Genomic DNA, 15,386 nt, shown 5'->3' on the forward strand with positions numbered 1-15,386 from the left:
CCAAGCGCTTAATACCGTGCTCTGCACACATTAAGTGCTTGATAAGTACGACTGAATGAGTTGAATGAACAGAGAGTCCTCCGACAGAGTTAACAGAGAAGCAGCATGGCTCGGTGGAAAGAGCCCAGGCCAGTGTTGACGGAAAACCTGTTATGGGGTAAGTTTGTGTCTTTTGCTTTAAATTTAGCAAGGCGAGGAGACAGGGAATCTTAAAGTGCTAACCTAAGCTCTGAAACTGGCAGTACCTTTCATTTCCCTATGTCTCGGTATTCCGGTTTGTCCAAAGGGAAATCCGCAACCCGGATTCCATGTTAGTTGTCGGAAAGTAGCCGGAAGGCGATAAATTGACATATTAATCTCTTTGCAGTTTACAGCTGCCAATCCAGCAGAAGCCAAAGACTGGGTGGATCAAATCAGCTTCCTTCTAAAAGGTTTGTGCCAATTCCTTAAGAAGAATAATAATAATTAATAGTACTTGCCAAGCGCTTACTCTGTGCCAAGCACTGTTCTAAGCACTGAAGTAGATACAAGTTAATCAGGCCAGACATAGTCCCTGTCCCACATTAGGCTCCCACTTTTAATCCCCATTTTACAGTTGTGGTCACTGAGGCCCAGAAAAGTGAAGTGACTTGCCCAGGGTCATCCAGCCGGCAAACAGTGGGGCCAGAAGTAGAGTCCAGGCCCGTGCTTCATCTGCTAGGTCATGCTGCTCCTCTTTTAGACTGTGAGCCCACTGTTGGGTAGGGACTGTCTCGATATGTTGCCAACTTGGACTTCCCAAGCGCTTAGTACAGTGCTCTGCACACAGTAAGCGCTCAATAAATATGATTGATTGATTGATTGTCTTTGCTGGATTCCTGGGGCAGACCAGAGACTTCCCTCGGCCCTGTCAGGAGCCAAGGCTCCATTAGAGGCTAGCTGTCAACTTTCCTGGATCTGTTCAGGGCTCCGTTTGCATCCTCAACTACCAGGCTGTATTTTGGACTCCTCCTGTGCCTTCCTTCACTTTCTGTGTCTGCCCCCTGCCCCTAAATTCAGCCCCCCACCCTGAAAATGAACAAGAAGCCTTCCCCCCCTAAGTTCTCACTTCCTCTTCTCCCACGCCCGTCTTCAGCACCCATGCACTCGGTTTTGCAACCTTTATTCACCCCTCCCTCGGCCCCACAGCACTTACGTACGTATCTGTAATTTATTCATATTAATATTCAGTCAGTCGTATTTATTGAGCGCTACCTCTGGGCACAGCACTGTACTAAGAGCTTGGGAGAGTACGATATAACAATAAGCAGCATGGCGTAGTGGATTGAGCACGGGTCTGAGAGTTGGAAGGTCATTGGTTCTAATCCGGCCTCGGCCACATGACTGCTGTGTGATCTGGGCATGTCACTTCACTTCTCTGGACCTCAGTGACCTCATCTGTAAAATGGGGATTGAGACTGTGAGCCCCACATGGGACAGGGACTATGCCCAACCTGACTTGCTTGTATCCACCCCAGCACTTAGAACAGTGGCTGGCACATAGTAAGCACTTAACAAATACCACCGTTGTTATTATTATTACAGTCCCCGCTCACAATGAGCTTAGAGTCTAGTTTCCGTCTCTCCCTCTAATCTGTAAGCTCATTGAGGGCAGGAAATGTGTCAATAACTCTGTTGTATTGTACTCTCCCAAGCGCTTAGTCAAATGCCCTGCTCACGGTAAGCACTCAGTAAGTAAGAGAAGCAGCGTGGCTCAGTGGAAAGAGCCCGGGCTTTGGAGTCAGTGGTCGTGGGTTCAAATCCCGGCTCTGCCAATTGTCAGCTGTGTGACCTTGGGCAAGTCACTTAACTTCTCTGGGCCTCAGTTCCCTCATCTGTAAAATAGGGGTTGACTGTGAGCCCCCCGTGGGACAACCTGATCACCTTGTAACCCCCCAGCACTTAGAACAGTGCTTTGCACATAGTAAGTGCTTAAGAAATGCCATTATTATTATTATTATGAGAAGCAGCGTGGCTCAGTGGAAAGAGCCCGGGCTTTGGAATGAGAGGTCATGGGTTCGAATCCTGGCTCCACCACATGTCTGCTGTGTGACCTTGGGCAAGTCACTTAACTTCTCTGAGCCTCAGTTACCTCATCTGTAAAATGGGGATTAAGACTATGAACCCCACATGGGACAACCTGATCACTTTGTATCCCCCCAGCGCTTAGAACAGTGCTTTGCACATAGTAAGCGCTTAACAAATGCCAACATTATTATTATTATTATTATTATTATTATTTAATAATAATAATAATCGTGGTAGTTGTTGAGTTCCTCTTGTTCTCCTCTCACCAGAGAGAGGGGATCCTAAGGTAGACTCGGGTGGTGGCTGCCATGGCGGTGGCAGTTTTCAGGGATGCTGAGAGTTAAAACCAAACAGCTGCTATTTCCCTTTAGCCACTGGAAATACTTCCTGCTTTGGAGGAAGGGGGAAAAAACAGCGTAAAATAGCGTGTGACTGCTCTTCGAGTTCCCTCTACTGGCCAGCTCTGAGCCCCGGAAGGGTTGGGCTCCTGAAGAAACTCCCAGACTTTCCTGGTTTGGGCCAAGTGGGAAGGAATTCGAAGCAAGGAGAAATCCTGACCCCTTATCTTGGATGATTCCACGTGCCCGCCACCCCGATAGAGAGGCAGCGTCGAACTGAGCAGATGCGCCAGGAAACACTTCAGACCAGGCCCGAAACACTTCACTTCTCCTATAACGCTCCGGCCTTTTATTCTGGATCAAAAGCAGCTCCGTTATTTTAATTACAAGCATCTCCTATTTCCTTCAGCGCTGTTTCTGCTCTCGCAAGAGCAGGCTATTGAAGCAGTGTGGCTCAGGGGAAAGAGTCCGGGCTTGGGAGTCAGAGGTCATGCATTCATTTTCATCATCATTCTGAGCACTGGGGTAGATACAGCCAAATTCATTCATTCAATATATTTATTAACAATAATGATGGCATTTATTAAGCTCTTACTACGTGCGAAGCACTGTTCTAAGTGCTGGAGAGGTTACAAGGTGATCCGCTCCCCTTCCTCCCCATCCCCATCCCCCCACCTTACCTCCTTCCCCTCCCCACAGCACCTGTATATATGTATATATGTTTGTACGTATTTATTACTCTATTTTATTTGTACATATTTATTCTATTTATTCTATTTTGTTAATGTGTTTTGTTTTGTTCTCTGTCTCCCCCTTCTAGACTGTGAGTCCACTGTTGGGTAGGGACCGTCTCTATGTATTGCCAACTTGTACTTCCCAAGCACTTAGTACAGTGCTCTGCACACAGTAAGTGCCCAATAAATACGATTGAATGAATGGGTTCTAATCCCAGCTCCACCACTCGTCAGCTGTGTGACTTTGGGCAAGTCACTTAACTTCTCTGGGCCTCAGTTGCCTCATTTGTAAAATGGGGATGAAGACTGTGAGCCCCAAATGGGACAACCTGGTTACCTTGCATCTCCCCCAGAGCTTAGAGCAGTGCCTGGCACATAATAAGTGCTTATCAAATACCATTTTCTAGACTGTGAGCCCGTTGTTGGGTAGGGATTATCTCTAGTTGTTGCCAAATTGTACTTTCCAAGGGCTTCGTACAGTGCTCTGCACTCAGTAAGCGCTCAATAAATACGATTGAATGAATGAATGAATGAAAGCTAGGACAGCTAACAGAAGCTGGGCGTACAAGGGACTAAAACCGGGAAAACATGAATGTTGACGGAGACTCATCTAGGTGCCCTGGATTTATGCATGTAATATCCCCTAAGTGTGTAAACCTCAATAAAACTCAAGGCAGCTTTATTGAGCTGAACTCGGCGGTACTTTCCGAAAGCCCACATTGAGGAAATTATTCATTCTGGTTTATTTTAAAACAAACGAAATCATAACGTATGGGGAGAGCCACCCATGTGTCTTTTGATCTCTTCTTCCTGGGAGGTGGTTCAGGGATTTTTTCGATGAAAATCGTTGCGGAACCTTTATTAAAAGTCTAATCCAGCTGAACACGCAGTTTTTTCACCCTTTGAAATATGAGTTGGAGGTTAGTGAAGCATTTTAGCTGAATTCCCCCTTCAGAGGGCAGGGTTAGGGTGCAGAGAGCTGGCACATAGAGCTGCCATGAGCCCCTTCTCGACAAACAAGGGATCCATTCTGTGCTTCTGCCTCCCCCTTGAAGCCACAAAATAATCTCCAGTTGGAATCCAGGTGCTTCAGGGTGAAACTCCAGCCACGACCTCATCGTGGGCAGGGACCGTGTCTACCACCCCTGATATATTGGATTCTCCCAAGTGCTTAGTACAGTGCCCTGCACACAGTACATAATACGATGGTAAATCGTATTTAATAAATATTCATCCTATTTATTGAGCACTTAGTATCCATACTAGCGTATAGTAATAATAATAATAGTGATGGCGTTTATTAAGCGCTTACTATGTGCAAAGCACCGTTCTAAGTGCTGAGGAGGTTACAAGGTGATCAGGTTGCCCCACGGGGGGCTCACAGTCTTAATCCCCATTTTCCAGATGAGGTAACTGAGGCCCAGAGAAGTTAAGTGACTTGCCCAAAGTCACACAGCTGACAAGTGGCGGAGCTGGGATTTGAACCCATGACCTCTGACTCCAAAGCCCGTGCTCTTTCCATTGAGCCCTGCTGCTTCTCTAAATGATTTAGCATTATATACTGAGCCACGCTGCTTCCAAACTTCAGACCAGTGCCGAGCCTGCAGGCCCGCCTTCTCCTATAACTCTCCGGCCATTTATTCGGGATCAATAGTAGCCATACTACATGTCTCTTCAATTTATTAAATATTATTTAGCATTATACATACATATTATCACAATACGTACACAGTACCAGAACAATTACAGATGAAGTGGGGCGTTATGGGGAGAGATGCATCCACGGAATCGCCACGGGTCGGAAACGACTCAACAGCATAGGATTGTAAACTGAAGCTCGGCTTCTAGACCGAAAACTCGTTATGGGCAGGGAATGTCACTGTTTGTTGTTGTTTTATACTTTCCCAAGCACTTAGTACAGTGCTCTGCACACAGTAAGTGCTCAATAAATACGATTGATTGAATGAATGAAGAATTTATTTATATTAATATCTGTCTCCCCTTCTAGACTGTAAACTCGTCGTGGGCAGGGAATGTGTCTACTAACTCTGTTATATTGTACCCTCCCAAGCGCTTAGTACAGTGCTTGGTAACCGCTCAAGAAATATGGTAAACTTAAATTATTTCAATAGTGATAAACACAGTAAGCCTCTCAATAAATACTTAGTATTATTTATTGTTACATAAATATTAAAATGTAAATACGATGGATTGATTGAGTGATTGACCCAGCATTGCCTTGGAGAGATCCATTCATTCATTCATTCAATCGTATTTATCGAGCGCTTACTGTGTGCAGAGCACTGTACTAAGCGCTTGGGAAGTCCAAGTTGGCAACAGCTAGAGACGGTCCCTACCCAACAGCGGGCTCACAGTCTAGAAGGGGGAGACAGACAACAAAACAGAACGTAGTAACAAAATAAAATAAATAGAATAAATATGTACAAATAAAATCAATAAATAAAAAAGCAAATCTGGGTGGAGCGTGGCACAAAGCGCTCACCCACTTTATTCATTCATTCCATCGTATTTACTCTGTCCGGGCACCGTACTAAGCACTGTATGACAGGTACTTTCTTTTAATGACGTTTCTTAAGTGTTTACTATGTGTCAAGCCCTGTTCTTGGGAGAATGCAATAAAACAGAATTGGCAGACACGTTCTCCATCCACCAGGAAGGACCTTACAGTCTAGAGAAGCAGCGTGACCGACTGGGTAGAGCACAGGCATAGGAGTCAGAAGGACCTGGGTTCTAATCCCGGCTCTGCCACTTGTCTGCTGTGTCACCTTGGACAAGTCACTTCACTTCTCTGGACCTCAGTTCCCTCATCTGTAAAATGGGGATTAAGACTGAGCCCTACGCGGGACAGGGACGGTGTCCAACCCGATGAACTTGTAGCTATCCCAGCTCTGATAACAGTGCTGCGCACATAGTAAGTGCTTAATACCACCATTATTATTATTAGAGTAGACAGACATTAAAATAAATTGCAAATATGTACGTAAGTGTTGTGAGACTGTGGGTGGGATGACTATGCATTGCTTAACGGGTGCAGATACAAGAGCATAGAGGAACATAGAAAGGAGTGGGAATACCAAGTGCTTGGGAAAGAATAATAATAATAAAAATAAGAGTCTTTGTTAAGCATTTACTATGTGCCAAGCACTGTTCTAAGTGCTGGGGTAGATATAGGGAAAGAATAATAATAATAATAATAATAATAATAGTCTTCGTTAAGCATTTACTATGTGCCAAGCACTGTTCTAAGTACTGGGGTAGATACAGGGTAATGAGGTTGTCTCAGGTTGGGCTCACAGTCTTAATCCCCATTTAACAGATGGAGTAACTGAGTAACTGATGGAGTAACTGAGGCCTAGAGAAGTGAAGTGACTTGCCCAAAGTCACACAGCAGACAAGTGGTGGAGCAGGATAATAATAATGTTGGTATTTGTTAAGCGCTTACTATGTGCAAAGCACTGTTCTAGGTGCTGGGGTAGGTACAAGGTAATCAGGTTGTCCCACGAGGGGCTCACAGTCTTCATCCCCATTTTACAGATGAGGGAACTGAGGCCCAGAGAAGTGAAGTGACTTGCCCAACGTCACACAGCTGACAAGTGGCGGAGCCGGGATTTGAACCCACAACCTCTGACTCCAAAGCCCATGCTCTTTCCACTGAGCCACGCAGGATCCACATCCTCTGACTCCCAATCCCATGTTCTTGCCACTAGGCCATCCTGCATCCCTAGCATAGTATAATAGATGATGATGCTCTTTGTTAAGCACTTAGGGTGGGCTAAGCACTGTGCTGAACGCTGAGGTAGATACAAATCCAACAGCCTGGACCCAATCCCTGTCCCTCAGGGCGCTTATGGGCTGAGGGGGTGAGAGGACAGGTATTCAACCCCATTTTCCAGATGAGAAAACTGAGGCCCAGAGCAGTGAAGTGACGGGCGGGCGGGTGGTAAGCGCTTAAAAAATATCATTATTATTATTATTATTATTATTACCTCATCTGTAAAATGGGGACGAGGACTGTGATCCCCACCTGGGACAACCTAATTATCTTGTATCTATCCCGGTGCTTAGAACAGTGTTTAGCACATAGTAAGCGCTTAAATACCATTATTATGATCTGTCATCTGGTTCTCTTCTGATGGGGGGGTGGTCCCTTGGAATCTCCTTGGAAATCGGTGACCAATGCCTGTTCGTTTCACATTTCTAGCGTGGCTCGGTGGAAAGAGGCCGGGCTTGGGAGTCAGAGGTCATGAGTTCTAATCCCAGCTCTGCCGCTTGTCAGCTGTGTGACTTTGGGCAAGTCACTTCACTTCTCTGGGCCTCAGTTCCCTCATCTGGAAAATGGGAATAAGACTGTGAGTCCCACGTGGGACAACCCGATCACCTTATATCCTCCCCAGCACTTAGAACAGTGCTTTGCACATAGTAAGCGCTTAACAAATGCCATTATTATTATTATTATTACCCGCTTAACAAATGCTATTGTTATTGTTATTATTATTATTATTATTATTATTATTATTATTATTATTATTATTATTATTATTATTACCCAAGGCCACCCCCAGGCAAGTGGCAGACCTGGGATTAGACCCAGACTGAGCCCCCCTTTTTCTCAGCTTCCCCTGCCCCATATCTCCCTGACTCACTCCCTTTGCTCTACCCCCCTCCCCACCCCACAGTACTTGTGTATATATGTACATGAGAAGCAGCGTGGCTCAGTGGAAAGAGCCCGGGCTTTGGAGTCAGAGGTCATGGGTTCAAATCCCACCCCTGCCAGTTGTCAGCTGTGTGACTTTGGTTAAGTCACTTAACTTCTCTGTGCCTCAGTTCCCTCATCTGTAAAATGGGGATTAAGACTGTGAGCCCCACGTGGGGCAACCCGATCACCTTGTATCCCCCCAGCGCTTAGAACAGTGCTTTGCACATAGTAAGCACTTAACAAGTGCCATTATTATTATTTATATTAGTGCCTGTTTACTTGTTCTGATGTGTATCAATCAATCAATCATATTTATTGAGCGCTTACTGTGTGCAGAGCACTGTACTAAGCACTTGGGAAGTACAAGTTGGCAACATATAGAGAAGTCTAGAAGAGTCTAGAAGAGTCTAGAAGAGAATAGAATAGAATTAGAATAAATAGAATTAGATATATATATAATATATAATATATACACATTAGATATATATATATATTCATTCATTCATTCAATCGTATTTATTGAGCGCTTACTGTGTGCAGAGCACTGTACTAAGTGCTTGGGAAATCCAAGCTGGCAACATATAGAGACAGTCCCTACCCAACAGCGGGCTCACAGCTAGAAGGGGGGAGACAGACAACAAAACAAAACATATTAACAAAATAAAATAAATAAAATAAATATGTACAAATAAAATAAATAACTAGAGTAATAAATACGTACAAACATATATACCTATATCTAATTCTATTTATTTATATTGATGCTATTGATGCCTGTTTCCGTGTTTTGTCTGCCTCCCCCCTTCTAGACTGTGAGACTGTTGTGGGCAGGGATTGCCTCTCTTTGTTGCTGAACTTTACTTTCCAGGCACTTAGTACAGTGCTCTGCACACAGTAAGCACTCAATAAATACAATTGAATGTATGAATGAATGAACCCAGAACCCCCACAACCAGGCCTTTGCTCTTTTCACTATGCCATGCTGCCTATCACGGTCAGACACGACCCTTGCCTGTAATTGAAGGTCTCTAGCCTTTTCTCTCTATTTCAGAATTCGCCTGAAACGCTGCATTGCCGCAACAAAGTGAGGAGTCCCAATTAGTCTACATAGCCAGTAAAAATGTCAGTGGTCCCAAGGCCCCAAATAATAATAATGACCATGGTATTTGTTATGCCAAGCATTGTTGTAAGCACTGAGGTAGATCCAGGATCATCAGGTTGTCCCATGTGGGGCTCGCAGTCTTAATCCCCATTTTACAGTTGAGGTAACTGAGGCCCAGGGAAGTGAAGTGACTTGCCCAAAGTCACACAGCTGATAAGTGGCGGGGCCGGGATTAGAACCCTTGACCTCTGTCTCCCAAGCCCGGGCTCTTTCCACTATGCCACGCTGCTTCTCTAAGGGGCTCGTGAATCCTCGAGAACCTCGGAGTGTTACTCTCAGTTTTCTCCTTGGCGTGGGCTCACCGTTTATTCTTCTGGGCTACGCTCTTCTCTCTCACAGTCCCACACAGACACATGTGCTCTCTCTCTCTCTCTCACACACACAGACACACACACACACAGAGGCTTCAACCCGATCAAGTTTTATTGCAGGAAAGGATTTATGTTCATAGTCTAAATCTTCCTCAGTGTCATTCTGGCCTTTTCTCTAGATTTCCTGCCAAAGGGGCCGACATTAGAAATAACAGTGCTTAATCCAGCCTTTTATTTTCTTTTGACATGTTTTATTCTTGTCCCTTGTCCTCACCCCCCGACTCTGTCTTCATTTCAAAAGGGAGCGGGGCTGGGACCGGATCCGCATCCGACTCGGTTATCTTGCATCTCCTCCAGCGCGCAGTGCGATGCTTGGCGCCTAATAATAATGATAATAATTGCGGTATTCGTTAAATGCTGACTACGTGCCAGGCACTGTACCGAGCACTGGGGTAGGTGGAAGGTAATCGGGTTGGTCACAGTCTCTGTCCCAGGTAGGGCTCACAGTCTTCATCTCCATTCTCCAGGAGCGGTAACTGAGGCCAAGAGAAGCGAAGTGACTTGTCCAAGGTCTCATGGCAGACAAGTGGTGGAGCCGGGATTAGAAACCGGGTCTTTCTGATTCCCAGGCCCTTGATCTTTCCACAAGGCCATGCTGGTTCTCACGATTAGGCACGATTCCTGCCCATATTTAAAGAGCAGGGACCTACGAAGCACTTAACCAATTCCAACGCTCTGCACACAGTAAGCGCTCAATAAGTACTATTGATTGATTGATGGATTGATAGAGCACTTTACTGGGCATCAGGAGTCCCATGTTGTAATCCCGCCCATATTTAAAGAGCAGGGACCTACGAAGCACTTAACCAATACCAACGCTCTGCACACAGTAAGCGCTCAATAAGTACTATTGATTGATTGATGGATTGATAGAGCACTGTACTGGGCATCAGGAGTCCCATGTTGTAATCCCGCCTCCACCACTGGACTGCCGTGGACCCTGGGCAAGTCACCTAACCTCTCAAAAGTATGAATTCTCCTTCCCTCTTAGAGACTGTCTCTGATCTGATTTTCTGGACTCAGGTTCTACTCCCAGTCTACCACTAGACCGCTATGGACCTTGGGCAATCAATCAATCAATCAAGCAATCGTATTTATTGAGCGCTTACTGTGTGCAGAGCACTGTACTAAGCGCTTGGGAAGTCCAAGTTGGCAACATATAGAGACAGTCCCTACCCAACAGTGGGCTCACAGTCTAAAAGGGAGAGACAGAACAAAACCAAACATACTAACAAAATAAAATAAATAGAATAGTTATGTATAAGTAAAATAAATAAATAAATAGAGTAATAAATAAATAAATAGAGTAATATTTGGGCAAGTCACTTAACCTTTCTAAAGTATCAGTTCTCCTTCCCTCTTGGACTGTGTCTGATCTGATTTTCTCATATCTATCTATCATTTCTCTGTTTATCTATTTATTTAGATTAATGTCCATCTCCCCCTCTAGGCTGTGAGCTCATTGTGGGCTGTCCACAAAGCACTGTACTAAGCGCTCAGGAGAGTAGAATAAAACAACAAACAGACACATCCCTCTAGACTGTGAGCTCGCTGTGGGCAGGAATTCATTCAATCAGTGGTATCTATTGAGTGCTTACTGTGTGCAAAGCACTGTACTAGGTGCTTGGGAGAGTACAGTGTAACAACAAACAGGCACACTCCTGCCCACAACGAGCTCACAGTCTAGAGGGATGTGTCTGTCGTTTTATTCTACTCTCCCGAGCACTTAGTACAGTGCTTTGTGGACAGTAAGCACTCAATAAATACGATTGAATGAATGAATTAATAAGTGAATACCCCACGGCTTGGCACACCCTTAATAAATACCATCACCATGATTACTTCCGTTACGTATTTTTCTCCCCAAGTCAAACCCCACTTTTCCTCATCTCCCCCTCCCTTCTGTGTCCGCCTGACTTGCTGCCTTTGCTCTTCCCCCCTCCCAGCCCCACAGCACTTATAATAATGATGGCATCTGTTAAGTGCTTACTATGTGCAAAGCGCTGTTCTAAGCTCTGGGGGGATACAAGGTAATCAGGTTGTCTCACATGGGGCCCACAGTCTTAATCCCCATTTTACAGATGAGGTAACTAAGGCACAGAGAAGTGAAGTGACTTGCCCAAAGTCACACAGCTGACAAGTAGCGGAGCAGGGATTAGAACCCATGACCTCTGACTCCCAAGCCCGAGCTCTTTCCACTGAGCCACGCTGCATCTCTTATGTCCATAGCTATCATTTTACTTTTATTGTATTGATGTCTGTTTATTTATACTGATGTCTGTCTCCCCACCTCCAGACTGTGAGCTCATTGTGGGCAGGGAATGTCACTCCTTATTGTTGTATTGTACTTTCCCAAACGCTTAGCACAGTGCTTGGCACACAGTGAGCGCTCAATAAGTATGATTGAATGAATGAATAAAACCCTTTCTTTTTTTTTTGCCCTGAAGATCTGAGTTCCTTTACCATCCCCTACGACGAGGAGGAAGAGGAAACATATGATGACATTGACAGCTTTGACTCTCCAAACACCAACCCCCATCCCAAGCTCAGGAAACTTCCTGGTAGTGTGGAGGAAAAAGAGAATGAGGTGGAAGAGGAAGAGGATATTTATGAAGTTCTCCCAGGTGAGAAAATGAGATGGCTAATTAATTAGTTCATCAATTGTATTTTTTCATTAGTCAATCAATAGTATTTGTTGAGCACTCACTATTTGCAGAGCACAGTACTAAGCAGATTTATTTTTGAAGAGGTATTTGTTAAGCACTTATTATGTGCCAGGCACTGAACTAAGCGGATTTATTTTTTAAGTGGTGTTTGTGAAGCGTTTACTGTGTGCCAGCCACTGAACTGAGCGCTGGGGTGGATACTGGCTAATCACGCTGTCACGGCCCATGTTCCACATGGGGCTCACAGTTTTAAGCCCCATTTTACAGATAACTGAGACCCAGAGATGTGAAGTGACTTACCCAAGGTCACCCAGCAGACAAGTGGTGGAGCCAGGATTAGAACTCAGATCCTTCTGACTTTTAGGTCCGTGTTCTAGCCAATAGGGCCATGCTGCTTCTTGGACTGATAGAAGATGAGCCATCTATAATCTCTGGGCAACCAAGGAGAGTTGTCCTTGCCTTTTGAAGGGAAGAAAGCAGGGCGAGATTTCTTCGCCCTCAATCTGGGAGATCTGGGGGAATCTCCCACCCCTGGCAGTCAATCTTGAGAGCTAACTTTGTGCAGAGCACTGTACTCAGCACTTGGGAGGCTCTGCCCCATGTCTGCTTTGTGACCCTGGGCAAACCACTTCACTTCTCTGGGCCTCAGTCCCCTCATCTGTAAAGTGGGGATTAAGACTGTGAGCCCCATGTGGGACAGGAATTTGGTGTCCAACCTGACTACCCTGTAACTACCCCAGTGCTTAGAACAGTGCTTGGTACGTAATAAGCGCTTAACAAATACCATTATTATTATTATGATTATTATTATTACAATAGGAGGACTGTAGATCATTGCGCTACGGTAAGCCTCAGGTCATTGGTTTGATTCCGGCTCGAAGGAGAATTGTTAAGCGCTTAGTAAAGTGCCCTGCACACGGTAAGCACTTAATAAATACGATCGAATGAACATGGCGGATTTGGTAGACACATTCCCTGCCCACAGGGAGCTTACAGTCTAGAGAATAGAGTGTGATCCAGCAATCAATCAATCAATCAATCGTATTTATTGAGTGCTTACTGTGTGCAGAGCACTGTACTAAGCGCTTGGGAAGTACAAGTTGGCAACATATAGAGACGGTCCCTACCCAACAGTGGGCTCACAGATCGATGAACGGATCAATCCAGGGATCAGACAGTGGAAGTTCATCCCCTCCGCCTTGAGCCACCAGCTTGTCCTCTTCCACAGAGGCGAGATGGAAAATCGGAGGCTTGCTGGGCTACCCTGCGTAAGGCCTCTCTGTTCCCCCGCTTCCCGATCCGTGCAGCCTGCCACACGGAACCATCGTGGACGTTGGCTAATTAACGACCGTGAAGTGTTTTAAAAATACAAACGATAACAGGAATGCTGATGAGGGTTTTTGCTACTCTATTCCAAAGGGTGACAGTCAGCATCTCCAAAAGTGTGCATCCAGCAGTTTCGCTCCACTTTGGCCTTTCCCGGGTGAAGGGCATTGGCTCCCACACGGTGCTACCTCCCAGAGAATCAGTATCAACCGTACTGGCGGAGAGCGAAATTTCGGGTGCAGGAAGATTCTGGCCTCACCCATCAGAGATAAACCCTCTTCTTTTTGGACAAATGTCATGGGAGCTATTTGGTCCTAGTTCCTGTCACTGCTTCCCCACTCATTTTCCCCTTTTTGCCTCTTGGCTTCGCCCTTTCATCCCAAGCTGTCTCCCCTTTTTTACTTGTTTAATTATTTAATAATAATAATAATAACGACGGCATTTATTAAGCGCTTACTACGTGCAAAGCACTGTTCTAAGCTCTGAGGAGGTTACAGGGTGATCAGATTGTCCCACAGGGGGCTCACAGCCCCCATTTTACAGATGAGGGAACTGAGGCACAGAGAAGTGAAGTGACATGCCCAGAATCACACAGCTGACAATTGGCGGTGCCGGGGTTTGTACCCATGACCTCTGACTCCAAAGCCCAGGCTCTTTCCACTGAGCCACGCTGCTTTTGTGGTCGTTGTTATTATTAATAATAACAATAATAATAATAATAATGACTGTGGTATTTGTTAAGTGCTTACTAAGTACTAGGTGCTGTCCTAAGTGCTGGGGTAGATACAAGATAAGCAGGTTGGACACAGTCCCTGTCCCACCTGGGGCTCACACTCTTAGCCCCCATTTTGCAGATGAGGGAACTGAGGCCCAGAGAATAATAATAACAGTAATAATAATAATAATAATGATGGTATTTGTTAAGCGATTACCATGTGCCAAGCACTCTTCTAAGTGCTTGGGTAGATACAAGGTAATCAGGTTGTCCCAGGTGGGGCTCACAGTCTTAATCCCCATTTTACAGATGAGGTAACTGAGGCACAGAGAAGTGAAGTGAGCCCAATGTTGGGTAGGGACTGTCTCTATATGTTGCCAATTTGTACTTCCCAAGCGCTTAGTACAGTGCTCTGCACATAGTAAGTGCTCAATAAATATGATTGATTGATTGATTGATTGAAGTGACTTGCCTAAAGTCACACAGCCGATAAATGGCGGAGCCGGGATCAGAACCCATGACTTCTGATTCATTCATTCATTCAATCGTATTTATTGAGCGCTTACTGTGTGCAGAGACTCCCAAGCCGGGCTCTTTCCACTAATCCATGCTGCTGCTTGTGAAGTGAAATGACTTGCCCAAGGTGACACAGCAGACAAGTGACAAAGCCGGGATTAGAACCCAGGTACTTCCAGCTCCCAGGCCCGGGCTGTATCCACTAGACCACACTTTTAGGCGCTTACAATGAGGCGGACATTGTTCTAAGTGCTGGAATAGACATAAGGTAGTCAGGTTGGACACAGTCCCTGTCCTCCATGGGGCTCACAGTCTTGATCCCCATTTTACAAATGAGGTAACTGAGACAAAGGGAAGTGAAGTAACTTGCCCAAGGTCACGGAGCAGACGAGTGGCCAGGATTGGAACCCAGGTCCTTCTGACTTCCGGGCCCTAGCCATTAGGCTATGCTGCTTCTCTCCCTCTCTAGGCCTTAAGCTCTTATGGGCAAGGATCACGTCTACCAACTCCATTGTATTGGACTCTCCCAAGTGCTTAGTACAGTGCTCTGCATCATCATCATCATCATCAATCGTATTTATTGAGCGCTTACTGTGTGCAGAGCACTGTACTAAGCGCTTGGGAAGTACAAGTTGGCAACATATAGAGACAGTCCCTACCCAACAGTGGGCTCACAGTCTAAAACAAAATAAGTACTCAATAAATACCATTGATTGATTACTTTTGCCCACTGCTTCCTCCCCACCCCATCCGTAACCCTTCCACAAAACAGAACAGCCAGATGAAATTTTAAAA

The 15,386-nt window shown here is 45.4% G+C and overlaps 1 protein-coding gene across 1 annotated transcript in view; it reads left to right on the forward strand.

Annotated features, from left to right (window-relative positions):
* Positions 1–15,386, forward strand: part of SKAP1 (src kinase associated phosphoprotein 1) — a 413,802-nt gene that overhangs the window by 330,762 nt on the left and 67,654 nt on the right. The window contains exons 8-9 of the mRNA XM_038754037.1: positions 368–431; positions 11,816–11,992. Of these exons, the coding sequence (XP_038609965.1) occupies positions 368–431; positions 11,816–11,992 (241 nt within the window). The remainder of the gene's footprint in view (positions 1–367; positions 432–11,815; positions 11,993–15,386) is intronic.

Source organism: Tachyglossus aculeatus, chromosome 11, assembly GCF_015852505.1.
Source record: "Tachyglossus aculeatus isolate mTacAcu1 chromosome 11, mTacAcu1.pri, whole genome shotgun sequence".
Classification (NCBI taxonomy): Eukaryota; Metazoa; Chordata; class Mammalia; order Monotremata; family Tachyglossidae; genus Tachyglossus; species Tachyglossus aculeatus.